Raw genomic sequence first — 27849 nt, forward strand, 5'->3', positions numbered from 1 at the left:
AATCAGGAGCAGTACTGTGGGAATCCCCATGGGCAGGGACTGGGTCTGGCTGGGCACTGCAGTGGTGCCCTCTCTGTATGGCACAGGCCTCTGGACAGTGGAGGAGCCCTTGGGAGCCTCCACCCCTCTCCCTGCAGCATGGTCCTCCCTTCTTGATAGGGCTGGCCCAGCCCCACTCAGGAGAGTCCAAGGGCAGACTCATAGGCTGGTCGTGATGACTCATTCATCCTGCTGGTTTTTATTAAGGACCTACTATATGCCAGGCACGGGCTTAGATGCCAGGGATGCAGTGGATGAATAAGATAAAGCCCCTGCCCCACGGACCTGAGATGCCACTTTGGGTTACTGCTGATGCCAGCAACTTGCATTTTTGACCACGCACCAGGCACCAGGCATGGGCTGAGCTCCCACGTGACTCCTCTCCTTTGCCCTCACAGCAAACCCATTGGGTAAGTTCCAGTGTCCTCCCACTTTTAAGGGTGCTGAGGAGATGGATGCTTAGAAAAGTTAAGGGAGCTTTTCAAGGTCAACAGCTAAGAAGTGGCCGAATCAAGACGCAAACCCAGATCTTTCGCTCCAAGCTTAGTGTTCTCGCCGGTATGGTCCTTATGCCTTACCTTGCAGTCACTCGTCCCTTGCCTGGGACAGTGGGACTCAGCCCCACTGCACGTTCAGATTGCCTGGAGAGGCTTAAAATACCAGCGCTCAGGCCCTGCCCCCGAGGAATGTGACTTGCTTGGTCTAAGGTGAGGTTAAGCAGTGGTGTATATATACTTTCTAATGCTGTGTTCCCCAAGCTTGGAAGTAGTGCCTTTGAGCATTTTGCACTGTACCAGATGTCTGGGTCTACAGTAAATGCTTTCCTATGCTTTTTCAGCCTGTCTTTCCAATAACCCTGTAGGTCCATAAGTATCCTCACTATACCGCTGAGGAAATTGGGGCCCAGAAAGTTAGGGTGACTTGCTCAGAGTCATCTAGCTACTGAGGAAGGAGTGTAGGCTGAGATTTGAACCCTGGACCTGTGACTCCAAACCCAGTGGTCTTCTGCTTCTCCGTAGGGGCATTTGCGGATTAAATGGGGAGGGTCTTCCCACCAGCTAACTCCCAAAGCCTTCTCTCAGTGCTGAGGAGCCAGACCTGCAGGGCACACAGCCTAGGGGCCTCCTTCTGTCCCCAGCAGTGAATGTTAATTTCTCATTAATGAGGCTTTGCTCCGCTTTCTCACGTCAGACAGTCCTTCTAGTTGTTTTGAGTGCCTTCTATTATCAGGAGCCATATTTGTATCTTAGACTGTGACTTACCAGCTGGCCCCAGAGTCTGTGCAATTTAAAAGACTTGGCCTAAAATTAATTAGCATCCCTCCCCCAGTCTCTCCCTGTGGTCCCACACTTCACAAGGCCTAATCACGGCTAATTTCCTGGCTTCCTGAGGCCATGAAGGCTGTAATTGTCCTTCTGCACTGTATCAGTCAGGGGTCAGTTGGTACCTAACAACAGAGACCTCTCAGGCTATTTTAATCAGAAAGGAAGTAATTCAGGGCATCAGGGGCTTATCAAATCCTTGGGCTGCTGAGAGGATGGGCTCTGAGCTGGGCCTCCAGGAATGGCACCCAGCATCCTAGCATGGGCCCGCGGGGAGAGCTGCTACACACAGTGGGGAAGGTGGAGGATGAGCCTCAGGAATTCATCACCTTAGCTGCAGTCCAGGTTCAGGAAGCTACTGGACAATGGTTGGCTTCAGAGTGACGCTGTGCCTGCTAGGGCCAACTCTGTGAAGAAGGACCCTGCCCATAGCCCGTCCAGTCAGGGTGGGACATTGTTGAAAAACCCACTGTGCTCAGCACAGAAACAGCCAACATGAGTCCCCACCCCCCCTCGCTTCTGCTTTCTCTGTCCATGAGGCCATCTGATGGGCAGCACCTAAGTCGCATCTAGAACCCCAGCTGAGGGGGAGTCTGGGAAAAACAGTGTCTGGCTTTCCAGCCTCTACAGAAAGGCACCCTAGGAGGAGAGTGGAATGGGTGCTGGGGGTCAACTCACTCTTCCCCCCCCCCCCCCCCCCACTGCCACATCAACTCTGCTCCACCCACATGCGCTCCTTTGGGGAGCATTCAGAAGTGGTGAGTGGACTAGAAGCCATGTCATGAGAGAAATCATCCATTAATTTAACACACATTTATTACCATGGGCCAGGCACTGTTCAAGGCTGGGGTTAAAAACAAAAAAAATCAAATAAGGCTGAGTTCCTGCCCTGGAAGATCCTGTGATGACATGGGAGCTGCGTAACCTGGGAGGAGCATGCAACAGCTGTTCTCAAACATTAGGAGGACCAGCCTGGTGGAGTCCAAAAGTTAACAACTTGAAGCCTGTGGGCCAAACTTGTACCCCAAATAATGTTTTTTGGACTCACTGGTTAAAGCCTTAGTCACTTGTTAACATTTAAATTCAAAAGATTTTATAGATTTTTTTTTAAAAGTTCTAGATTCCTACCTCTCTGGAAAAATGGAAAGATCTGGCCCCCACGCTGGCTGCCCTCCCGTAAGGCGGCCACTAGCAGTTGCTGAGGAGCAGTTGCCCCCTTTAGACAGGGCACAGGGCTTCCTGTTCGCCACAGGCACCACTACTCCCTTCAGAGCCCGAAGCTGAGGCCGAGTGGCAGTTGCAGTTTGTTACCATGCTTGGGCTACTGTTTCTCTTACACTCAGATGGCTCCCCACCTTTCCATTTCTCATCAGACTCACCGGGGCGTTTGAACCTGTGGCCCCTGGAGAGTGGAAGAGAATGAACTCTGGAGTCAGACAAACGACTTCCGAGCTGTGTGCCCTGGAACTGGCAATGTGACCTCTCAGAGCTTTGGGTTCATCAGCAGTGAAACCTAGGGCTGCTGGGTAGGGATGTGTGCATGATGTGTGTCACAGGTGTCCATCAGCAGGGGTTGTCTGCTTCTTCAGGTTGGAGCACCTGGCAGCAGGTGACAGAGAAGTCCCGAGAAATGGCTAAGAGCACAGCAGCCTGGGTTCAAAGGCTCAGCTCCACCACTTACCAGCTGTACGGTCTTGGATAAGTTGCTAACCCTCTCAGTGCCTGTTTTCTCACCTGTAAAGTGGGATTGATAATGGTACCAGCCTGGTAGGGTAGTGAGTGAGGACTGAGTGAGCCAGTGTCAGTAGAGCGTTTCATGCAGTGTCTGGCACAGAGGAAGCAGTCTGTAAACGGCCACGACCACAGCCACTGCAGTCAGGGGAGGGAGGGGCAGATGCTGAGGGTGGCTCTCCTGGAGGCCTCAGGGCTCTTCCTCTAGTGTGCTCCTTCACTCATTCCATCCTTTGTTCACTCCATGACCGTTGACTGAGTGTCTGCAGAGTTCTGGACACATCCAGGTGCTGGGGTCAGAGCAGTGCGTGAGGCAAGCCAGGCCCTGCTCTCCTGGAGCTCACGTTTACGGGGCGTGGGTGGGGAGGCAAAGGACCAGAAGCAAGCAAGCAAGCAAGTAAATAAACAAGCGCTCTGAGGGAGAGGAAAGAGTGGAAGGACGTGGACAGTGTCTGGGGAAGACTGGTCTAGAGAAGGTGGGCAGCAAAGGCTCCCGCAGGGCCACCTCTGAGCTGACACCTGAAGATGAGTGGGAGCCAGCCCCAGGAAGATCCGGCGGGAGCGTCTCCCAGTGTGGGGCACCGCGAGGGCAACAGGAAACGGGATCAGGCTGAAAGGAGGCTGGGGTGGCTGTGCATGCTGGTGGAGAGGGCAGGCGTGGGGGCCGGGGGTCACCTGTTGGGGAGCCAGATTGCACAGGGCCTGGAAGACCCCAGGAAGGAGTTTGCATTTCGTTTTAAGTGTGAGGAATCTTCTGGAGGGTTTTCAACAAGAGAGTTACATGTCTGGGTTCCTGTTGTGGAAAACTTCCCCAGCTGCTGTGTGCAGAGGGTCTGCCAAGAGGGCCCAGTGGCTCCCAGAGGCTTGGAAGTGGGGCTATTGCGGGGCTTCCGGGGAGCCTGCTCAGCGTTCTTCTCTCTGCCAGCTGTCCCCAGCCCCCTCCGTGCCTCCCTTCTCTCCCCCAGCTTCCACTCACCCTGGGCTCCGCCACCTCGTAGCCTGTAGCCTTGTCATGCGGCTTCCCCCAGCCTTCTCCATGTCACAGTATTTCACGTCCTCCATATTCATTTGTTGAAATTTTCCAAGAGAGAGACCATCTGACTCTCTCAGCTTGTCTTTGTTACTCGGGTCAAGGCCTGTACTGCTGGTCAGCCTGGACGAGATGCCCTCTGCTGCTCTCGTGGGCTGTGACTGCAGGTGGGGGCCCAGTCAGCTGATTCAAAGCTGCCTCCCCAGAGCTGCACCCTGAGCAGGGACTAGGTCCCCTAGCTTCTGTCAAGGAGGCTGGAGGCAGGACAGTAAGTAGACTCAATGTACCGTCTACACCATTGTTATTGCCAGGAGGAAGATGGGCTGGACTGGTTTCCTTTGACCTCAAGAAGTGGAGTTGAGTAGAAAGTTCCTCCATGGTAGAAAGTAGGTGGGGACAGATTTTGGGGTCTACAGTATAGAGAGGAAGAAGTCTCTCTATCCTTATGCTTTTGGATGGGCCCACTGTCCTTGGAGGCAGCTAGGGGTTGGCAGAGTGGTCAAGGCAGCAGAGTCCTCAGTGGCTAGTGGTGGCCAATTCTCAAAAGCCACCCCATCAGGGACCACAGCCTTGTCCCAGTCCTGGGGTTTCTCCCATATGGCCATGCCCAGCAGGAGGGACAGGCGGGTCACACAGTCACCTGGTGCATTCTCACTGGCCATGGCCAGGTCAGCAGGGGATGCAGTGGTCGCAGCCTACTCCCCACGAGCACCCCTTCTTCCCTGTCCCTCCCTGCACCCTCTGACGTGTTGTCCTGCTAGTTTTCCTCAGCGTTCCCCTAAACTCTCCCAAGCCACACCTCGCTTTCCCCTGACCAAGCCCAATACCTTTGCCTTGTCCAGCAGAATAGATTTCCCTTCATGGGGTCCAGCCCAGCACCTAGGAAGCACTTTTGGGTAGAGCTGTGCCCAATGGAAGGGGCTGCCTGAGGCCCACAGGCCCAAGGATTCCTGGGCCAGAAGGTCACAGAGTCATCCAAATTGGAGGCTGACCTGCTCCACCTGTAAACCCCTCCGAGGCTGCTCCAGTTCTGGGGGGACCAGGGATGTGGATGGCAATGGCTGGGTTGGGCTTCCGAGCTGCCGCCTGCACTGTGGAGTGGGCTGGTGCTGATAAACGGGCTCTGGTTGGTACTGTCCTTTCTCCCCCGACTTCTCAGCCTTAGATCTTTCTGCTGCTCTCAGTGGATTAAGATTTATGGCTTCCTCAGCCTTGTAATACTTGGGTGGACAGCGGCCTAATCAGCAGAGCCGTCGTTTACCAAAATGCTGTCAGATTTGATGAACGTCATCAGCTCTTAGCATTAAATTGCTAGTGAAGGGATTGGCCTTCCAGCAGTTTACTGTGGGGTGGGCTTTCCTTAAAGGCCTGGAAGCAGGCGCATTGCAATTATTAAAGCAAAGGCCTTGTTCTCGCTCAGTGGCTGTATCCGGTTTCCTGTTGAGGGCGAGGCAGCTTCAGCACCTCCAGGAAAGCTCACAGTGAAAATGGGAAGGAGTGGGGCTCCCTCCTTTGTTCTCCTCTTCTGAGTTTCGAAAACCCCTGCAGTGAGGACAATAAATGAAACAACCCATAAAGCATCAGCCTTTACAGTGACCTTGTACGACACAGACTGTCAGTGTGTCAAGCGCTGTTATTTGTATGAGGTCAGTCAAATCCGGGAAGAACATATCAAAATAAGGTAGATTTACTTCCCACCCCAAACCTGCCTGTCAGGGTTTTCAGAGCTCTCCTACCTCCAGAGGGAGCCACTTACATACCACACAACCTGTGCAACCATCCAGGGCAGCCCCCAGCCTCGCTTTTTTTCTAAATGACATTAAGCTTGAATGCACACCTCTCAGAACGCTTGCTCAGAGGGCTGGCAGATACATACAAATAACTCTGGGCATGACACTGGGCTGAGTGTGGCTGAGTACAAAATAAGCCGGCCTAGGCCTGGCAAACTGGAACACAGGTGTTTGGGTGTCGGGGCTTTTGAATCCTGTCCTGGTGTGTGGTTGATTCTACAAGGGTCTACCCAGGTCTGGGTGCTGTGAGTAGGCAGGAGAGAGCAGCCACTTAGAAAAGCCCACTCTGGGCAAAGCAGTGTGCCAAGCGGGGAGGCAGCCAGGAGCTCGGGCATCCTCCTTGCAAGGGCGTGAAGGTGGGAGGCAGGGAGCAGGCGTGCCTGGGGGCTGGGTGGGAGCCTGCCAGCCTTGCGCTTCTCAGGGGGAAGTGGGCCTGCTTGTATGGGCGGGGATGCCAGTAGTGACAGAGGCGCCTCCCCAGGGCTGGGGCGAGGGAGCAGGCCAGATGGAGGGACTGACTATTTATTCCCCTCTCCGGCACCCACTCAGCATTTGGAAACTCCTTCTCGACCACATTAATTTTGTCACATGTTGCTTCATAAACACATTCTTCCGTTATGTGTGGTGTGTGAACTCCTTGAGGCCAGAGCATTGGTTTTGAAATGTTTTATATCTTGACATTTTTCCAGAGCCTTGTATGCAGTCAGTACTCGCTAAGGACTTGCTGATTAAGTGCCTTGATGCCTACTGCAAACTGTCTTCTGACATCTTGGTGAGGCGAGCGGTTGTGCTAAGCTCCTAGGAAGGGAGAGGGGTGCTTCTGGGGAAAGGGAAGATGGGAAAGAGCAGAAGAAAGAGACACACGTGGGCTCTCCTCCCCGAATGCTGCAGCTCTTTCTCATGTTGATGATTCGAATTAGAGGCCAGGAGAGCTGTAGTAATCCCAACTCTCTTACTTGCCACTAAGAAATTCCTAATTCAAGCATGGCTGGATCCAGGTGCTCAGACAATGAAACAGGGCTCATTCTCCATCTCTGGACTCTGCTTTTCTCCATGTTACTCTATGTAGTACCAAGAAGGCCACCAGCAACTTCCAACTTCCATTCTGTCACTGTGCTATTGCATCTCTTTGGCTCCCCTGAACCAATCACCCTGTCACTGTGGACCAGTGGGATCTAATGCTCAGGTTGGCCAGGCCCGGGTCATGTGCTGCATCCACCCCTGGACTCAGTTCTACATGAACACTTGAATTAGGGGTGGGAAGGGGGGAAAATTTTCTAAAAGAAAACCAGGGTGCTTTTACCAGAAGACAGGGGAATGCATGCTCACTCGACAGGCAGAAATAACAGTGCCCACAACAAAACCTCACAGATCTCCTGAGCTCCTGCTACTCAACCTTGAATGTGCATATAAATCACCTGGGGTCTTGTGAAAATGCAGGCTCGGATTCCTCGGTCTGAGGTGGGGCTTGAACTTCTGCATTTCTCACAAATTCCCAGGAGAAGCCTATTCTGCTGGCCCATGGAGCACACATGGAGTCCATGGCCCCAGTCCAAGCCCTCCCTTGCTAGATGAAGGAGCAGAATCCCAGGAGGGACCAGGCTGCACCCCAGGCCTGGGCCGCATGCCCAGTGGGTCTCGCTCCATGCCCCTCCTCTCTACCCCCCTTCTCTTGCACTGTTTCAGCATTTGGGCTTCATTGCGTGGTTCCTGGGGAGGAGGGAGAGGATATTCTCCCCAGAGGCATCTTGGAAAACCCATCTCTGCCATGAATGATGATCGTCAAGGCCTTTACAGCTTCATCCTGGCCCAAGGCAGGGGAGCCCCCAGGAGCCTCCTGGCCTGGAAGCCCAGGTTTTGTGCATTCCGTGTAGTGCTTGCCCTCCGCAGGCCCTGCTACTGACACTAAGAAACGCTCTGAGCACAAATTGACAAAGCCTGGGAGGCAACGAGGCCACACTTGGAGCCGCAGCCCAGGGCAGCAAGGCTGATGGTCAAGAGGAAGGCAGAGCAGAACGTGCTTTTCCAGAAACAGCAAGGTGCACTCCAAGTCTGGGGTGCATCGCCAAGTGATGGGGTCTCCTCCAGGAGGAAAATGTCCCGCAGCACCTTCCTCCTGCACCTCCTCCGCCTCCCTGCTGTCCGACAGGAGGGTGCCCTAGCAGGCTGTTTCCACCCCTCACACTCTCCAAGATCTTTTCCTTGAAGGATCTGTAGCCCAGCCCCTGACTCCTTTCTTGAGTGTTACATGATGTCAGGAAATTCTTTAATTTCCCTCTGTTCTCCCCAAAGGCCACCGTAACCCAGGCTGGACTCATTTATCTTCATGGGCTTGTTGGGGGCAATATAGCATGGTGGTTAAGGACTGGGGTCAGTCAGCAAACCACAGCCTTTGGGCCAAATCTGGCCACAGCCTGTTTTTGTAAATAAAGTGTTTTGGGGACATAGCCATGTCTGTTTATTTAGGCATTATCGAGGACTACTTTCGAGCTACCATGGGACAGTTGAATATTGTGACACAGACCATATGACTCACAGAGCCTGAACCGTTTACTTTTTACAGGAGATATTGGCCCGTCCCTGGTTTGGAGGAAGGCCTCTGGAGCCACCCTGCTAGGGTTCGGATCTTGGCTCTGCGGCTTCCTAGCTGTGTGATCCTGGGCAAGTGACTTACAGCCCTGTGCCTGGGTTTCCCCCTGGGGTTCCCATGAGGACTGAATGAGCAAATGCACCTGAAACACTTGGAGTGGTGCTCGGTCTGCGTTAAGTGACATGGTGCCTGGTGTGAAAGCGCTGATGGGGTGGGGCGGTGTGGATGTGGAGGAGAAAGGAGTTCTCTCCTGACCTCTGAGAGTCCCGCAGGGCAGTAGGCTCCGCATCGTGTTCGCCATCAGGATAATAGCTCCCTCCCCCAAGCTTTACCCGGTGAAGGTTTGCATGGACTGAATCGGCATGCCTCGGCTGCATCGTAGATTCACACACACGGGAGGTGGGCCTCTTCCGGCTCTTAGTTTTGGGCCCCAGGGGAGTCCCAGAATGAGACATTGAAGGAGGCCCTCCCTCTCAGGTTCGCGCCTGTGCAGGGCACTGAGAGGGAGGGCCTCCTTAAACGTGGTTCCCTGTGCGGTTCACTCGCACCACCCTGGGCCTGGCCCTGACCACCAAGTCCCGCGCTGCCAGCTCTGACTCCAGCATTGGAACAGGTGGCAGTTTCTTCGCTTGACCACATGACACACTGGGCATGCTTCTAGAGGCCATGGTGGACAAAACGTATACTTGGGGGAGCCTGGCCCCCTGTGTAGAGTTGATGCCACGTAAGGTGAATAGTGCAGCCCCACTGCACTCTGTGTCACAGCCCCAGGCCAAGGGCTCAGCCTGTGTCACTGCGGGTCATCCTCACAGCAGTTCTGCAACAGAGGTGTCATTTAACAGATGCCACTTTAACAGATGTAGAAAGTGGTGCTCAGGGAGGTCATGTGACTTGCCCAGGGTTGCACAGGGAATGAGCATCAGAGTTCTAGGAATCGAACCAGTCTGCCTGAGTTTAGAACCCAGGGTCTTCGCCACACGTGAACAACTCTAAGGCAACTATGAAAAATGGCAAGGGGCTGGCCCTGTGGCATAGTAGTTGAGTTTGGCATGCTCCACTTTGGCAGCCCGGGTTCATGGATTTGGATCCTGGTTGTGGACCTACACCACTTGTCAGCCATGCTGTGGCAGCGACCCATGTGTAAAGTGGAGGAAGATTGGCACAGATTTTAGCTCAGGGCTAATCTTCCTCGGGGGACAAAAAAAAAAGGCAAGTGCCCGAAGGAGGATTAGCAACTAGGATTCAGCTGTAGGTAATGGACCCTGGACCACTGGAGCTTAAAGACTCTTCTTGTTTTTCTCTCACATGAACAAGGCTTTTGGAGACAGCCAGGTAGCCAGGAGGGACTGGTGGCTGATGCCCCCAGGGACCCAGGCTCCTTCTGTTTTTCCAATGGGCTGTCCTAAGCATGTAGCTTTCTTCCTTATTCTCATGAGATGGCTGCTCTGCTTCCAAACATCACATCCACATTCCGTCAGGAAGAAGGCTAGAAGGATAAAGGGCAAAAATCCTATGTCACTGCGTGAGTCCTGGTTAGCAGGAAAACGGGCTTCCTCAGCAGCTCTACCTGCAGACTTCCAGCCACTCACACCTGGCTCACACGGCCATCCCTAGCTGCAAGGGCCTCTAGTGATGTGACCATCTGAAAGGGGCACATTGCCACCTTGATAGAATCAGGATTCCCTTAGTAAAGGTGGAGAGGGCAGTGGATAGCTACTGGGTAGGCAGAGTGTCTCCAAAACGTAGGCAGGATTTGGATACATAGCGAAGATTTGGGAGAATGGCAGTTAGTTTGGGAGAACGTCTTGAGCAAAGGCACAGATGTGGGAGAGTTTAGGGCACAGGTGAGGGTCAGGACTCTGTCACAAATAATAAATCCTACTCACATTGGCTTAAGTGAAAAAGAGAAAGTTTCAGTGCTATCTTGCTTCAGGCATGGCTGGATCCAGGGGTTCTGAACAAATCCATCAGGACTCTGCTTCAGTCTCTCAGCTCTCTTTATCTCTGTGTTAGGGGCAGGGTGGTCCCCAGCAGCTCCTGGCATACCTCCCTTTTGCTTAGCCCCCCTGCAGGAAGAGAGCACCTCCTCCCCACAGCTCTAGCAGGAGTCCTAGGGCTACTCTCAGTGAGAATTGATGTCTCATTCCCATCCCAGAACTGGCGAGCCTGGGTGTGTTGTGAGGGATGGAATGGGCTGATTGTGCAGACCTGAGTCACATGTCCACCTTGTGTCACAGGTAGACTGAGAGTGGGGGGAGGAAATGGGCCCCAGAGGAAAATGAGGGAGGTGTCTCCTGAAGGCCCAGGAATGGATGCTGGACTGACAAATCTGCAGGCTGCAGGACAAATACTCAGGGTACAGGAAGCAGTTCTGCTTGGCCCAGTTGTTGGGTGTGTGACTGGATGCACAGGAATCAATGTAGACAAGATAGTTGGGGCCAGATAGAGAACTTCACACGCCAGGTGTATCGTTTAGGGTACAGGTTTGGCTGCTAAAGCAGGGAGACCCAAAAAACAGTGTCTTGAACAGCATGAAAGTAGATGTCTCTGTGACACAACACTTCTAGTGGTGGACAGTTGTCCTGCTCTGGGAGGTCATGGAGGAACCCAGGCACTATTTTGTTGCTCTACCATCCTCCAGATGTTGCCTCCTCCCCACAGACCTCAGCAGCTCACCACCTCCACATTCCAGTTGGGCGAGGGGGGGCTCTCCCTTTCCCTTTACAGGCACAGCTCAAAGGTGGACACTCCCCTCCCGCCCACCCATTCCTCACTGGCCAGAACATGTTCATATGGTCCCTCCCAGCTGCAGGGGAAGCTGGGAGTGCCAGGTGCACATCTGGAAACATGATACAAGAGAGGAAGGGAAGTGGATACTGGGGGACAGCCTGCACACCAGACCAAGGAGTGGGTTTCCGGAAGAATGATCCGAGGAATGCTAGGAGGAAGAGAGGCCCCATGACCACATACCCTGTCCATGGCCCCAAAGGTGGGCGGAGGGGGGCGGCAGTGGAGGGGCATATTAAGTTATTTCAAACCAAAAAGTTACTAAAAAATTCTACTGAGCACATCCTGGAGAGTAGGAACCAGTAAAAACTTTTGAACAGAGGTGGCATGACCCATAGGGCTGGCCTGCACGAGAGGATGGGGGGCGCCAGCGTGTATCAGGACACAGCTGCTGTCATTGACAGAGGTACCACCTTGCAGTCAACCCCTAACATGCTCGCTCCTCAGAAGAACCCTGTCTGAAACGGTCTGAATCTTTGTGTACAGAAATCCGTGCAGATCAGAACAGAAGCGGGCCCGCGGCTCCACATCGAACCTCCTCTAGACTATTCTGAAGATTTTGAGCCGTGTGAGGACGTGACTCTCAAGGCAAAAGATGCTTCTGGGGATCATCCACAGGTAGGATGGGCCTCAGCCCAGTGCCACAGCGGCTCTGGGGGGCGCTTTCTAACAGTTGTGTATTTCTTCCATCACCCATGCCCCTGCTCTCCTTCTCTCTTGCATTCATTTCCCACACTTCAAGGAGCACACAAACCATGTGCTAGATGCTCTGCTAGGCACCCGGTGTCCAGAGGTCAGTAAGGCTGGTATCTGACCTGAAAGACGCAACAGCATACAATCCCTCTACCTCCAGAGGGAGCTGAGAGATGGGGCAAGGCGTGGGGGGACCAGGAAGGAGAGTATCCAGGAAGGCTTCCTGGAGACAGTGACATTTGCCTGGGTCCTAAAAGCTAAGAAGGAGTGTGAGGGGCAAGGCGGTGAGGGTAAGTAGGCAGAGCTGATGCTCAGCCTGTCTGCACCTGTATGCATGCACCTGTTGTTAAATATTTTGAATATCGCCCCCTGGGGCAGCAGAAGCCACACACAGAAACACCCAGAGGCCCTGTGCAGCTGTGGCTCGAAGGGCGCGGCCGTCCCGCAGCCGGCGAGGTGATGAGCAGGGTGTTTCACTCCTCTTCCTCAAACTGTCACTTCTTTTCTGAAATCCTTGGAACCTCAGCAGTACATCCCAGCCTTCTGTTCCACGAGCATTTGCCAGGCACCTGCCTTCCAGCATCAGGCTCCGTCCCAGGCGCCAGAGACACAGAACTGAACAGAACTGACGAGGGCCTATTCCTCAGCCACTGACACTCCAGGGGGAGAGGGATGATAGAGAAGAAAAGGAAAAAGAAAGAATAAAACCAAGAAATAAATGATGAGATAATTTCAGGCCTTGATATATGTTCTATGAAGAAAACAGAAGCGGGAGATGGGACAGTGGGTGGTGTGGGAGAGAGGGCAACATTAGGGTAGAGAGGGAAGGAACGCTTCTCTCAGGTTTGACAGTTCAGCTGAAACCTCATGGATAAGAAGGAGCCTGCTTATCAACAAGCAGTGGGAACAGCCTTCCAGGCAGAGGGAACAGCAAGCACAGATGACGTGAGGCTGGGCTTGTTCAAGGGGCATGATGCAGTCACAGAGTGAGCAAGGGGGAGTGTAAGGTGAAGTGAGGTTGGAGAGGTGGGGGCAGATCAGGCAGTGCACAGTGACCTGGGCGCTGGTGGGGGTGCAGGCTGGGGTGAGGTGGGTAGATAGATCTTATTCCAAGGGCATCACTTTTATAAGTAGAATGAGTGAGTTAGATCATCTCCATGGTTAAGCTGGAGCAAAATTATCGAGAGGTGGCAGGTCAAAGTCAGTTGCCAAGCCAGTCCCTGCCCCGTTTGCCGGAATGCCTTCGTTCGGCTGTGGGCCCGGGCTGAAGATTCAGTAGCCTCACCAGAAGGACAGAACTTGCTTCCGCATGTCGCTTCTGTACCAAAATGTGCTCTCAGGAAATGAAAATGACGCATAAAGGCACTGAGAATGTTGTCCAGGAAACATTCCTCTGATCAGTGTTGCGTGTTGCTGGTTCCGTCTTTGCTCATAAAGGAAGGGCAGTTAAGAAGCAAGGGATCACTTTATTTCACATCCCGTCTGCAGAAGGTCTGAAACTTAATTGGAAGTGTTTGTCTTCCTGGGAAAAAAAAAAGTCCTTTTGTATGGAATGACCCAATGTCCTTGTCTCCCTAAATAGTCTAGGGAAATGGGATTTTACAGCAAGCAAAATTGTGGACTTGATTGCCTCTAACACCTACCTCCAACGCAACACACACACACACACAGAGCTTTGAATGAACCACACCACCCCCTGCTCAGGATCAGTCAGGGCAAACAGTCATGAGTTTCTCTTGGTTTGGGAGGCTGTCTTTTAGCCAAATTCAGTCTGTTATAGTCCCAGCCCCGCCCCATGTCCTAGACTGCGTGCTCCCCATGCTACCCTTCAAGCAAGAGGCATGGTAGTTCCTTCTTCCCCTTTGGCCAAGCATTTGGCACCTCCTGTTAAAAGAACATCTATTCCTTCCTTTGCAAGCTTGCAAGCTCCCAAGCTCCCTGCAACACGAGGCAGCCTGTTCCTCACAGCTATTAAGCTCCATTAGCATTCCTGTGTGCGTGTGCTCCACATCAGCATCGCCCGCTCCACCAGCGCTTAATTTTCTCCACTATGAGTACTTGATTGTATTTCTTTCTTTCCCTTTTCTCCCCATCTTGAGGGGGCACTCCGTAAGGCTTCACAGTCAATTTCCCCTTGGAGTTATTTTCCTGCTAAGTGAAAGAGTAAAATAACAACGCCAGTTTTCGGCAGAGGCAGAAGCCTTAAGAGATACAATCTGAACCGGGAAAGAAAAAAAGCGCGTGGCTAAATATACTCAGCCACCTCAAACTGTTTGTAAGAGCAGCTTGAAATGGAGCAAAAGGAAGTGCGCGTCTGCACGTGTGCTTTTCATCTGACCTTTGCTGTGGAAACACACCAGCCTTCTCACCTTCAGTCACATCCTTAGTGAACTTCAATTTCTTGGCAGCTCTGAGTTCACGCAACCGTATGCTGCAGACGTGTTCTGTTGGCCTCCACCCTGCTCACTTGCACAGTGCTTTTAAAAGGTGTGAATTACTAGCTGACGTTTAAGAATCAGGAGACTCCATGTCAAAATCTGAATTTGGGGCTTCCTTTGAAAAATCAGAAGATTTGGGAACCACATTCTTATATGACAGCAACGACTGGAGCTGAGGAACAGCCATACCCTTAGACAAGTGTGTGCGCTCCAGTGTGCCACGGTCCCCACCATGAGTCCCACTGTTCTAGACACTGAAGATAGAATAAACAATAAATAAGTATATAATATGCCAGCAGGCGATGGGGCTTATAAGAGAACTACAGCAGAGTGAGAGGCTGGAGAGACACGGGCAGGGCCTGCGGTGTTAGGTGGGAGGGTGGGAGCTTCCCTTGATAAGGTGCTGTGAGGAGGGGCCTGAAGGAGGAGAGGGAGGAGCCCTGTGGAGAAGAGCATTCCAGGCGCAGGGTGCAGCAGGCGCATAGGCCCTGAGACATGAGGACAGCAGGAGGCTGGTGTGGCAGGAGCTGAGTGAGCAAGGGGGAAAGGGAGAGGAGGTGAGGCCGGAGAGCTAGCCCTGGCTGAGACAGTGGAGGGCTTTGAGGCTGTGGTAAGAGGAGGGATTCTGCTCTGAGTCGGAAGGGAAGCCATCGTAGGATTTTGAGCAGCTCAGCAACTCCAGGGAAAGGAGGGCGCCTCTGTCCAGAGAGTTCTGCCAAAGTGCCAGGCCTTAGTCCTGTTGGCTTTCCTTGGGCTCTGTGTTGTAATGGATGATGAGGCTCCATTTAAATGCTATCCATTCCATTTTAAGTATCAGGAATGAAACAAAGTGTCCATGTTTTCTCTTCGTTAAGATAGCCCTTTTCCCTCATAATGCTCCATCAGTATAAAAAATTCAAATGATAAACAGAAAACAAAAGTCCTTTCATAATCCCACTCCCCAGAGATCACCACTGAGAATAGGTGGGTATATAACCATCCAGACTAAAAATTGCATATATTGATTCTATTCATTATATGCATGTATTAATTATATCCAAGAGGAGACAGTTGATCTGGAGTGTTCCGGTCCTGCCCTGTTCCCAGTGAGTGAGATTTCCCAAGTTTAGTTATCTCATTAGTCCCCGAGAGCATGACAGGTGATGGGAAGACTTGACCACCCCACATCTTCTAGAATGCCTTCTGAGTTTTTCTTTCCATTGTATGGATCCTACAATGCGGTGAACTGGATATTTGCCCACAATGACAATTCAGTGTTTTAAAGTCATTGTTACTGGCTGACACGTGTAAACAACTAAAGACCTATCACACCCTGTGTGCCACCAGCAGGTCTGCCACATGTGGACTCTGCTGTGTGACAGCTTGCCCGTGTGTCGGTACTGTGTAGTTAGGCGGTTGTGCCGTCACTGGCCAAGCATCCCCGAGTGGAACAGCCCGCCCCACCCTGTCCCCTGCAGGGCTCCCCAGCAGATCCCTTTGTTTGTCCTTCACTAATTTCAGTGATAAGACTTAAAAAATGAGGGATTGTTTTTAGAGCAGTTCCATTGCTTGGGTACCTCTGCTGTTTTGAATTACCATAGAAAGAACCTTTGAGTGAGTACCTTTTTTTCTTTATTTTCTATTGTTATTTTCACGTAAATGGGATGATACCATCCGGGCTACTTGATAACCCCCCACCTTTTTTACTCAACAACGTCCCGTGGCCATCTCCACACCCGTATTCACTCGACCATCTGCACTCAGTGGCTCAGAGCACTGTTTAGGTTGTTGGCGGCCTGAGTTTGAGTCCTGGTCCACTTATGGCTGTGTTCCTGCAGCGGTGTTGGCAAAGCAGGGATGAGTTTGAGCAGATTAGCTTTGGGAGCGAGAGCAGAGACTGACTCAATGAGGAGAGAGATGAGGGGCTTGGAGATCAGTGGAGAGAACGAGGACCCAGCGCATCTTCAGGGACAGAAGTAGCTTTTACCACGCCCAGTTCTCTCTGCTTGTCCCTAGGAGACCAAATCTCCCAGCAGCACCACGCCCCGTGATTTTAATTTCTCCCTTCTGAATGCACATGAACACCCTGACCCTGCAAGCAGGACGGACAAAGAAAGGATCCTCTTAACTATTCAGGACGTAATGGTAAGATCAATTTTTAGCATCCCAACAGCGACTGGGTCTTTTCCATAGCCAAGCAGCCGGGCCATAGGCTAGACACCACAAGGCGTTCTTCATTTACTCCTGGGAAAATGACACAGATAACAACAGGATTTGGCTTTAACAAAATGCTGCTGCCCACCCACGAGAATGTTTAAAACAACACATGAGAGATTTGACTTAATTACATTATTTTCATTTAGTGATAGTAAAAGCTCATGTTAAATTAGCACTTACTAAGTGCTGAGTACCATATGGAGTGTATAACATCCATCTCTACATTAACCCTGTGAGTTAGGTGCTAGGTATTTTCATTCCCATTTTATAGTTTGAGGAAACTGAGGAATAGAGAAATGATGTTGCTCACCCAGGCCTCACAGAAGCCCAGACTGGAAACCCAGACCCCATGACTCCTTGTTCCTCGAAATTAGCAGTCACAGCCTCGGAACTGTGCTGACCTGATTTTGCTTCCGAAAGCGCCCATCTCTCTGTAGGGGCGCAGTCTGTTGTGAATGTTATTGATGTTGTGCCTGGGAGCAAGGTATTCAGAGATGCTTATCCATCAGCTGTGCTTAAGTGTTTTAAACAATGATCGAGAAGATCTCTCCTCTGCCAGATATCTCCCCAGTGACCCCGTAGCTGGGAAGGTTGGTGAAAAATATTTTTCAAAAATGAAATCCAGTGAGGAAACAACAAGATAAAGCCAAACTGAGGGACAGTCTACAAAAGAACTGGCTTGCAGTCTTCAAAAATGTCAGTGGTATGAGAGACAGAGAAAGGCTATTCCAGATTATAGGAGGCTAACGAGATCCCGCAGTAATGCGATGTGAGGTCCTTGGGGAGCTGACGAGATTGCTGTAAATTTGAGGAAGGTTTTGGGAAATTAGCAAAATTTGAAAATTACCTATACTAGATAATAATATATTGATGTTAATGTTAAATTTCCTGAATTCAATAATTATATTATGGTTATATAAGAGAAGGTCCTTGTTCTCAGGTTTTCTGAGAACTGATAGAAGAATTGGTGAATGTAGGTAAAGGGTGTTTGGGCATTCGTTATACCCTTCTGTTATACTATTCTGATAAGTTTTCTATGGGTTGTACGTTTTTTTCAAAATAAAACATTTTTAAAAGCTGGCACATTAAGAAAAAGATAAGCTGCTTCAACAGAGCTAAACATCAGCAAAGGAAGAAAGAGAGAGAAGTAAAAAAGGGGACCTAGTTTAAAAAGCTTAGTGGGATTGTACTGATGTGAGTTTCCTGATGGTGCTGTTGTGCTATGGTCGTGCAAGATGTTACCATCGGGAGAAACTGGATGCGGGGTACCTGGGATCTCCCTGTATTGTTTCTTACAAGTGGCATTTGAAATCTACAATTAGCTCAAAATAAAAAGTAAAAAACTAATAAATAAACACAAATGTCCAGGTGCTGCCACCCAGAGGTTCTGATTCTGATCCTGGGTTTGGGTTCAGGCATGGTTCTTTTTTTAAGTGCCCCACGTGAGTATAATTTGCAGCAATGTTTGAGAACCACAGTTATAAGGAAAAGATAGAGCTGTGGATCTCAAAGTTTGATATGCACAAGAATCACTAAGGATATTTATTTAAAATGCATATTTTAGGTCTAATTTTTAAGCAAAAGCAAACAGAGTTTCTATATAGGAGGTGTGGGAGGAGTTGTTCACAGAAGAATTTCCAGTGATTCTGAATCAGAAAGCATGAAGATTAGAGTCTATCTCAAATGGAAGGAAGGTTTTGGAGATAATTTGGACTTTGTGGCTTGGATTTGGGGACTATAAAAGAAAGAAATTTAAAAATTCAAAGTTAAAATCTCTTCTACGTTATACAAAATTAAGATAACAGTAAAAAAATAAAAAAAACAGGGGCCAGCCTGGTGGTGTAGTGGTTAAGTTCGCAAGTTCCATTTCGGCCGCCCTGAGTTGGCGTGTTTGGATCCCGGGTGCAGACATGGCACCTCTCATCAAGCCATGCTGTGGCAGGCGTCCCACATATAAAGTAGAGGAAGATGAGCATGGATGTTAGCTCAGGGCCAGTCTTCCTCAGCAGAAAGAAGAGGATTGGTGGTGGATGTTAACTCAGGGCTAATCTTCCTCAAAAATAAATAAATAAATAAAACAAAAATCCCCAGAGATTCACAAAAACCAGAAAGGGATGGAAGGGGGCTCTGCCCTTGTCTTCAAAACCGTACCCTACACTTCTGGAAACTCGGGTGGAAGAGGATGTCACTTAAAATAGTAAATGAAAGATACAAAAGCGCAATAGCTCCTGACAATATCTTCTGTATTACAGATTGATTTCTATCCAGAATATTGACCATTAGTATCAAGAAAAGGCTAAATTATATCCTGCATACTTTTTTGGGAAGATAAGGTAGTCAATATATTTTAGAAACTTTTTTTTTTTTGAGGAAGATTAGCCCTGAGCTAACTGCTGCCAATCCTCCTCTTTTTGCTGAGGAAGACTGGCCCTGAGCTAACATCCATGACCGTCTTCCTCTACTTTATACGTGGGATACCTACCACGGTATGGCTTGCCAAGCAGTGCCATGTCCGCACCCGGGATCCAAACTGGTGAACCCCAGGCCGCTGAAGTGACATGTGCGCACTTAACCACTGTGCCACCAGGCCAGCCCCTAGAAATATTTTTATATAAAATTATTTTATTTAGGTTTTTGACTATTTAAAGAGATGAATTTTAGATGAATAGAAAATTAATTTTGTATTATTATATTAAGAAAATGAATATACACCCTTCATATATGGTTTTTCTCACTTTGGTTACATTCAAAATATGTCTCAAACTTGAGAAAAAACAATCCAGAGAAAATAGGAGCATGTAGGAGAGTTAGTTATGACTTGAAAAAATTATGCTCAAATTCAAGATAAGGCTAGGAACATAGTGAAGAAGGGAAGAGAAGGTAGCCAAAGGGAAGGGTCTGGACCCATGACAGCAAGGGCCAACTTCAGCTCACAGATGTGTTTTGTTGGCTGGCCTGATGTTGTGCTGTGGTCATCGTTGTTGCTGTTCTGTTTTGAATTAGAAGACTTATCCTGAGTGTGCCCCCTCCAGCTGACCCTGGTCTCCACCACTCCCTATGGTGTGACAGAAACTCACATTGCCATTTGACTCTACATTACATCTTCTGAAGATGCTGGAGTTTGTGACTTCTGTTTTAGGGAGTAGAAAAAGCAAGTGACAGCCTCAGCAAGCCTGGAGAGGATAGTTTGGGCTTTTTCGTAAACTCTGTGGGACCTTGGCTAAGTCACTCTTTTGGAGCCCCCATTTCCTTCCCTATGACAAGAAGGGGTAGATTCGGTATTTCTTGTGCCTATCAGCTCTGAAATCATAAATCCGAGGTGGAGATTATAGGTCTTGCCATACAGGTATACCTCGGAGAGACTGCAGGTTTGGTTCCAGACCACCGCAATAAAACTAAAATGGTAATAAAGCAAGTAACACAAATATTTTGGTTCCCCAGTGCTTATAAAAATTATGTTTCACTATACTGTAGTCTGTTAAGTTTGCATAGCGTTGTGTCTAAAAAGACAATGTAAAAAGCAATGTATGTACATTGCTAAAAATGCTAATTTTTAGCATTGCTAAAAACATTAGCATTGCTAAAAAATGCTAATCTTCATCTGGGCCTGCAGTGAGTCGTAATCTTTCTGCTGGTGGAGGGTCTTGCCTCAGTGTTGATGGCTGCTGACTGCTGAGGGTGGTTGTTACTGAAGGTTGGGGTGGCTGTGGCAATTTTTAAAAATAAGGCAATGAAGTTTGCCACGTTGATTGACTCTTCCTTTCACGAATGATTTCTCTGTAGTGTGTGATGCTGTTTGATAGCATTTTACCCACAGCAGAACTTCTTTCAAAATTGGGGTCAGTCCTCTCAAACCCTGCTGCTGCTTTATCAACTAAGTTTATGTCATATTCTAAGTCCTTTATTGTCATTTCCACAATCTTCACAGCATCTTCACCAGGAGTAGATTCCATCTCAAGAAACCACTTTCTTTGCTCATCCATAAGAAGCAACTCCTCATCTGTTAGTTTTATCATGAGAGTGCAGCCATTCAGTCACCTCTCTAGGCTCCACTTCTAATTCTAGTTCTCTTGCTGTTTCTGCCACATCTCCAGTTACTTCCTCCACTGAAGTCTTGAAACCCTCAATGTCATCCATAAGGGTTGGGATCACTTCTTCCAAACTCCTGTTAATGTTGGTGTTTTGACCTCTTCCCATGAATCACAAAAGTTCTTAATGGCATCTAGGATGGTGAATCCTTTAGAAAAAGTTTTTGACTTACTTTGCCCAGATTCATGAGAGGAATTACTATCTATGGCAGCTATAGCCTTATGAAATGTATTTCTTAAATAATAAGACTCAAAAGTCAAAATTACTCCTTGGTCCATGGACTGCAGAATGGATGTTGCATTAGCAGGCATGAAAGCAACGTTAATCTCATTTTACATCTCCATCAGAGCTCTTGGGTGACCAGGTGTATTGTTAACGAGCAGTAAGATTTTGAAAGAAATCCTTTTCTGAGCAGTAGGTCTCAACAGCAGGCTTAAAATATTCAGTGAACCATGTGGTAAACAGATGAGTTGCCGTTCAGGCTTTGTTGTTCCACTTATAGAGCACAGGCAGAGTCGATTTAGCACAATTCTTAAGGGCCCTAGGATTTTCAGAATGATAAATGAGCATTGGCTTCAACTTCGTCACCAGCTGCATTACCCCTAACAAGAGTGTCAGCCTGTCCTTTGAAGCTTTGAAACCAGGCGTTGACTTCTCCTCTCTAGCTATGAAAGTCCTAGGTGGCATCTTCTTCCAGTAGAAGGCTATTTCATCTACATTGAGAATCTGTTGTTTAATCTGTCATTAATTATCTCAGCTAGATCTTCTAGATGACTTGCTGCAGCTTCTACATCAGCCCTTGCCACTTCACCTTGTGCTTTTATGTTATGGAGACCGCTTCTCTCCTTAAACCTCATGAAACAACCTCTGCTAGCTTCAGACTTTTCTTCTGCAGCTTCCTCAGCTCTCGCAGCCTTCATAGAACTGAAGAGAGTTAGGGCCTTGCTCTGGATTAGGCTTTGGCTTAAGGGAATGTTGTGGCTGGTTTGATCTTCCATCGGGACCACTAAAACTTTCCCCATGTCAGCAATAAGGCTGTTTCACTTTCTTTATCATTTGTGTGTTCACTGGAGTAGCACTTTTAATTTCCTTCAAGAACTTTTCCTTTCATTCCATTCCCAGCTTGGCTAACCGTTTGGCACAAGAGGCCCAGCTTCCGGCCTGTCTCAGCCTTCGACATGCCTTCCTCACTAAGTTAATCATTTCTAGCTTTTGGGTTAAAGTGAGGGATGTGCGACTTGAACATTTAGAGGCCATTCCAAGGTTATTAATTAGCCTAATTTCAGTATTGTTGTGTGTCAGGGAATAGGGAGGCCTGAGGAGAGGGAGAGAGATGGGGGAACGGCTGATCAGTGGAGCACTCAGAACACACACAACATTTATAGATTAAATTCGCTGTCTTATATGGACATGGTTCATGGCGCCCCAGAACAATTACAGTAGTAACATCAAAGATCACTGATCACAGATCACCAAAACAAATATAATAATAATGAAAAAGTTTGAAATATTGTGAGAATTACCCAAATGTGACAGAGACATGAAGTGAGCAAATGCTCTTAGAAAAATGACGCCGATAGACTTGCTCAACGCAGGGTTGCCACAAACCTTCAATTTGTAAAAAATGCAATTATCTGTAAAGTACAATAGAACAAAGTATGCCTATATTGCAAAATCCACAGGAGTAGAGGATACATAATTGTTCATGGAGCCACTACTCATCCAAGGACTAGTTCTGTAGGTCCTTTGCAAGTTACACATTTAGGGCATGAAACACCTTTTGTCCACCCCAGGTCTGAACTTTGTAATAGCGGAGATGTGCACCATCTCATTGCCTGCTGTGTCTCTGGTCCCTCAAAGAGGGCCTACCATAGAGTTAGTCTGCAGATATATTTTTGTTAAGAATAATTGAATTGAATTGAATAATTAATTGAATCATTGAAGGAGGCAGTGGTATAGGTGTTGACAAGCACCCTGGCCCGCCCACATAACTGAGTTCAGTCATCACATCACTAAGTTATAATTATGGTGACAGCATTTTCCAAACTATGAATGGCGACATATAGTCTGACAATTTTTGTGCTGCTTGAGGTGGAACAGTCAATTTGGGAGATGTAGTTTGGATTCTGAAATATTGGGATTTCTGGCACATGGTGTTAATTAAAATGAATGTTTCAAAATTGACATGAGCAAGGCAGGTGGGTGACAAGGACAGCACTTGGCTCGGCTGTCAGGGCATGGCAGGGACTGGTCAGGGTGTAGGGAACAGTCTGTACACAGCTTGGCTGACTGTCATTGTGTGGAAATAGGGACCCGGCAGTGCCAGGCATTCTGGTTTTAAGAGAAGCCAAGTATCTGGGTTTATGTTTGATTTCTCCCAGTTTTTTTATATTGGTAACTAATTCACAATTTTCTATGGACGAAACAAAATATGCCTGCTGGCCAGATTTGGTCTTTAGACCACGAGCTTGCAACTTCTGGTGTAGACAATGAAAGCTTTGTCAGTTCCTGACAAGAAGAGGAAGAAGTCTTTCTCCTTCCCAGTGGCGCTTGAATTAGTCCCTTTGGTACCCAGAACCATCAGGGGCATGGTGTCCTGAATGCACCGAGAGATGCCTAGTTGGACAGCTCAGACCAAAGGGCTGCCTGGCTGATGGCGTTAGGCAGGGCCCTAGGCAGGTGGGTCAGACAGCACAAGGCCGGCTGAGCAGGAATAATTCAGTGGCAAGCATGAATGATTCATGTGGAGTGATGCTGAACAAGCACTAAATGCTCATGAAATGCAGGTCCAGAAGTGAGAGATGTAGTGATCCTTCCACCCAATGGAGCACTTCTGTAAGTGAAGATACTGGATGGTATCTACCTTCCTGAAGTATCTTTTTCAATTTCAATGAAAATAAAGAATGGCCTCGGAATCAATATTGGAATAAATAATCTTTTTTATTTCTTACATTTATAGCCTATGTAGAATTTCTTAGGTATTTTCACATTTTTTGTATCATTTTATAGAACATCAAATACATGAGTGCTTTCTCATTAGAAGAGTTTCGAACAATTAAGAAGTAAACTGAGGGGCTAGCCCCCTGGCCGAGTGGTTAAGTTCATGTGCTCCACTTTGGCAGCCCACAGTTCATTGGTTCGCATCCTGGGTGTGGACCTACAGCCCGCTCATCAAGCCAGGCTGTGGTGGCCTCCCACATAGAAGAGCTAGAGAGACTTACAGCTAGGAGATACCACTGGGGCTGTGGGGAGGGAAAAAAAGAGGAAGATTGACAACAGATGTTGGCTCAGGGCCAGTCTTCCTCACACACACACACACACACACACACACACACACACACACACAGGAAGTAAACTGAGTAAAATATGAAAAGCTCTCTACCACCCAGCCAAAGCATGCCCAATTTTTAGTTGAGCATGTGTACTTTATTGTGTCATTCATTCATTTTTTCATTGTTTTCTATTTCTGTTCATTTCTTTTATCTTGATTCCTTCCCTAAACTTTTTGGTTTAATTTATTGCTTTGGTTCTCTACCCCCGTACCGCATAACCTGGCATCTTTTTTTTTTTTTTCCACTTTTCTTTTGTTTTTCCTTTTTTACTTATATTACATACATCGCTAAATCAGCAGTCGCATTCTGTTACCACAATTGTTATGTTGGGAGAGGAAGAAAGGGCAAAAAAGGCAAATGCTTTCTTAAAAGCAAAAACAAAAAAAAGACACCCCCCTCTTTAAAAAAATGATCTGAAGAAAAAAATGAAGAGCTGGGAAATAAAAACTAAGATCCCCAAGCCCAGTGGAGCTCAAAGGAAAGCAGACGAGCTGGTAGGAAGTAGAAGGAAGGCAGCAGATAGGCCCAGAAGCTAAGGCCAAGCCTGTTCCTATGGGGGGTGGGGAGGCAAGAAGAAGCCGGAGAAGTGGTTTCCCAGCCCCAAGGCAACGAAACATCTTCACTCCTGCTCCACGGGGCAGGCTGCACAGAGAAAGAGCTCCATTTCTAAGAGACTTAAGAGAGCAGTGATCCTAGTTCTTCTGCTGATAAGAATGCCTTGGGTACTTGTAGGGGCTAGTGGGTGCCGGGAAAGGAAGGGGAAAATGTGTGTGCGTTTCAGGGCCACAGGAACTAAGGCTGCCCCTGGAAAAGGAAGGGAATTGAGGCCTAAGGGGAAGAACCCACGCAGTGTCCTTCAGAATCTCAGCTTCATGGATTTCTCAGCTGCTCTGGGACAGAAGGCGGTAGGCAAGCCAAAAGGGCAGAAAGATTCCAATCCTAGGTCACTGGGGTCTTTCCTGTCTTACTTCCCCCAATTTCCCCAAAACTCTGGGCTGGAACAAGAAGGAATTTAGAGTTCTCTCTTGCCTTGATGGCTTCCCCAAGACATCCTAAAATACCTAATGAGGGATGTGAAGGGCGGCTAGAGATTTAGGAAGGAGCAATGTCCTCTGTGATGTGAGACAGCTGGAGGGACCTTCAGTGCCAGATGTTCCCTGTGCACAGGAACAGCTGTTTTGATATGAGGGGGCCACAAGCAGACCTGTGGTAGAGCCCCTAGTGGTACATGGCTTAAACTACTGGTTACATGGGGGTGGGATGGGGATAAGCATAGAGGGACTAAACCAACGATACTAACAAAGGAGAAAAGAAATAGGGCGTGATGGGAGGCGGGGGACAGAACAGACTGTACGGTGGGAATAAAGATCATACCTATTTACAGGGAAGTAGAAAAGACATGGTAATGGGTGGATCAAACTGAATGTGAACCTGGGAAAGGATGGAAAACTCCTCCCCCTGGCCTGGCTCCTCTTGTTGCCCTCCCTTGGCCTGTGCTATCCTGAGACCGCTCTCCAGTTGCTCAGTTAATTCCCCAGGAAGGGCAAACCTACACCCAAGAGCTAGGTTGGCAAGAGTATAGGTTAAGAATCAGCGTTGGAGGAAGCTAGCAGTGGAGATTGGGCTTGAGTAGCTGCCACTGGTCCTGTTCTCTATAGCCCCTCCCAAACCTCATGTATACCTCGGATTCCATTTATTTGAAGAGGTGAGAGGGCAGGTTAATCAATCAAAACCCCCATAAAACAAGTATCCCAGCCGAACCACCATCAATTAAAGTGCAAACTGCAGGCAATATGGTGGCTGGGGCTGAGGCCATCTAAAGGGCAGAGAGAAAAAAATGCGTATGTATAAATCAGAGGATGGATGACAGAAACTGGTCCCTCCTCTGATTAGATCACAGCAGAGCCAAAGAGGCAGGCAACCAGTGAAGATGCTTTGGAGGACTCTGGGGTCCAGAGTCTCCCCCACTATGGGGGAGAAGCTACCTAAGAGGCTGGATGTGGGGAAACTAGGCCTTGGAAGAGTTCTGGAGTCACAGATGACACTGCATCTCCACCTCCGCCCAGTTAGCTAACAACACTACTCCCAGCTGGTGTCCAAGAGCTTGCCTTCCCATTCTGACCTCTACCCAGAAACATCCAACGGGCCAACTCATGGATACTGCAATGTTTTCAAATATGGGAAACTCCAACCAAATAAAAACAAAAGGGAAATGTTTCCTTACTCCATCTTGCTCTGAGCCTTACTCTCCCCCAGGGCCCTTAATGTGACTGAACTGGAAACCTCCTTCCTGAGTTCCTGGCTTCACCAGCTTCTCTATCCTGGGGAGAGGAGGAAAAGGGGATCAAGAAGAGGGATTGACCAAAAGCAGAAGGGGAAGGGGCAGGAGACAAAAATGTTTTCTGAAAAAATGGGGAGGAGGAGGAAAGATAAGTAGGTCACTGTCTTGCACCTATAACACAAAGTGAAGAAAGTTTGTTTTGGAAGGTAAGTTCTGGGGGATCTGACCCCTAAGTCCCAGAGTAGAGGTAGGAGGCCAGTGGCAGCAGCTACGTGGTGTTGGTTGCTGAAGTGTTAAAAACTGCCATGACGGAGCTATCAGGAGGCAGCGCTTGGGAGCCAGGGCTCAGTGTGCTGTTACCGTAGGGGCTGTGTGCTGAGGGGTGGGGAATCAAGGTTATTTCTTAGCTCTTGTGCTAGCTCCATACTTGGTTGCTGCCAGCCACCCCCTCAGTTGCTACAACACTGGCTCTTGTTCTGCTGGGAGTGCTCATGGAGATCCACACCCTGGCTTCGGCCTGCTGCACCCCCTGGATTCTGGGGTTCACTCTTTGGCAACTTCTTAGCTATTGCCAGGAAGAGGTCATTCACGTTCATAGCTGTCTTGGCTGAGGTCTCCATAAAAATAAGCTGTTGTCATCTGCATACACCTGGGCCTCTTCATACTCCACCATGCGCTTGTTGGCCAAGTCAGCTTTGTTCCCTGCCAGGGCAATAATGATGCTAAGACTAGCCTGTCGCTGTAGTTCCTTTACCCATGTCTTTGCTCGAGCAAAGGTTTCCTCCAATGGTGCTCTCTTGGTACTCATGGAACTGCCTTTTGACAAATCGTAATACCAGGCTAGACTTCTCCACTGCTGATTCACCCAGCAGAACCAATTTGAACTGGAATATTTTGCTGGCATGGGGCTGCCTTTTGGCAGCCTGGCTGTGCTTCTGCTAGTCATGGCTAGATTATCAGAGTGGGAAAGGGTGGAGGGGGGGGATGCCACAAAGCGGCAAAGGTGGGGGCAGGAGAGGAGACTTCCAGGCTTCAACAGTCCTGCGTCTCTGTCTCCCCCATCGGGCCCAAGACTGTGTTGAACAGACAAACAGCTGCAGCTCAACCCTGGCTTCTTAAGTTAAATGTTTAATTCATTTATTTTCTGATGTAGCAATTTTAAGGCTATAAATTTTCCTCTGAATACCGCTTTGTCCTTATCTCACAAATTTTGCTTCGTATGTAGTGTTTTCATTTTCATTTATTTCTGTTGGTTTGTGATTTTAGGGATTTTTTCCTCCTCTTTATTTATTTAGAAGAATTTCTACAAATGTTCTAAGTAAAGAGGTTTTTTTCTCTATTTTGGGTTTTTTTTTTTCTATCTCTCTGTGTTAATTCTTAATTTTACTACATTATGATTAGAGACTGGCCTGTTTGGTTTCTGTTTTTTGGAAGCTTTTGAGGTTTTGTTTGTTTCTGGCTTACCAGATCATATTTATGAATGCTCCTTGGTATTTCAAAAGAATAATCATTCTCTTTTGGGTATAAAATT

The 27849-nt window shown here is 48.6% G+C and overlaps 1 protein-coding gene and 1 pseudogene across 3 annotated transcripts in view; one reads left to right on the top strand and one right to left on the bottom strand.

The window, feature by feature from the left end:
* Positions 1 to 27849, top strand: part of KATNIP (katanin interacting protein) — a 201222-nt gene that overhangs the window by 62659 nt on the left and 110714 nt on the right. For 2 of the 3 annotated variants that reach the window (XM_046666914.1, XM_046666916.1), the window contains 2 exons: positions 11776 to 11907; positions 16416 to 16544. In XM_046666914.1, coding sequence (XP_046522870.1) covers positions 11776 to 11907; positions 16416 to 16544 — 261 coding nt within the window. The remainder of the gene's footprint in view (positions 1 to 11775; positions 11908 to 16415; positions 16545 to 27849) is intronic. The other variant, XM_046666915.1, reaches the window with a different exon arrangement.
* On the bottom strand, positions 26746 to 27264 carry LOC124242186 (ras-related protein Rab-5B-like; annotated as a pseudogene).

This window comes from Equus quagga, chromosome 7, assembly GCF_021613505.1.
Source record: "Equus quagga isolate Etosha38 chromosome 7, UCLA_HA_Equagga_1.0, whole genome shotgun sequence".
NCBI classification, from domain to species: domain Eukaryota; kingdom Metazoa; phylum Chordata; class Mammalia; order Perissodactyla; family Equidae; genus Equus; species Equus quagga.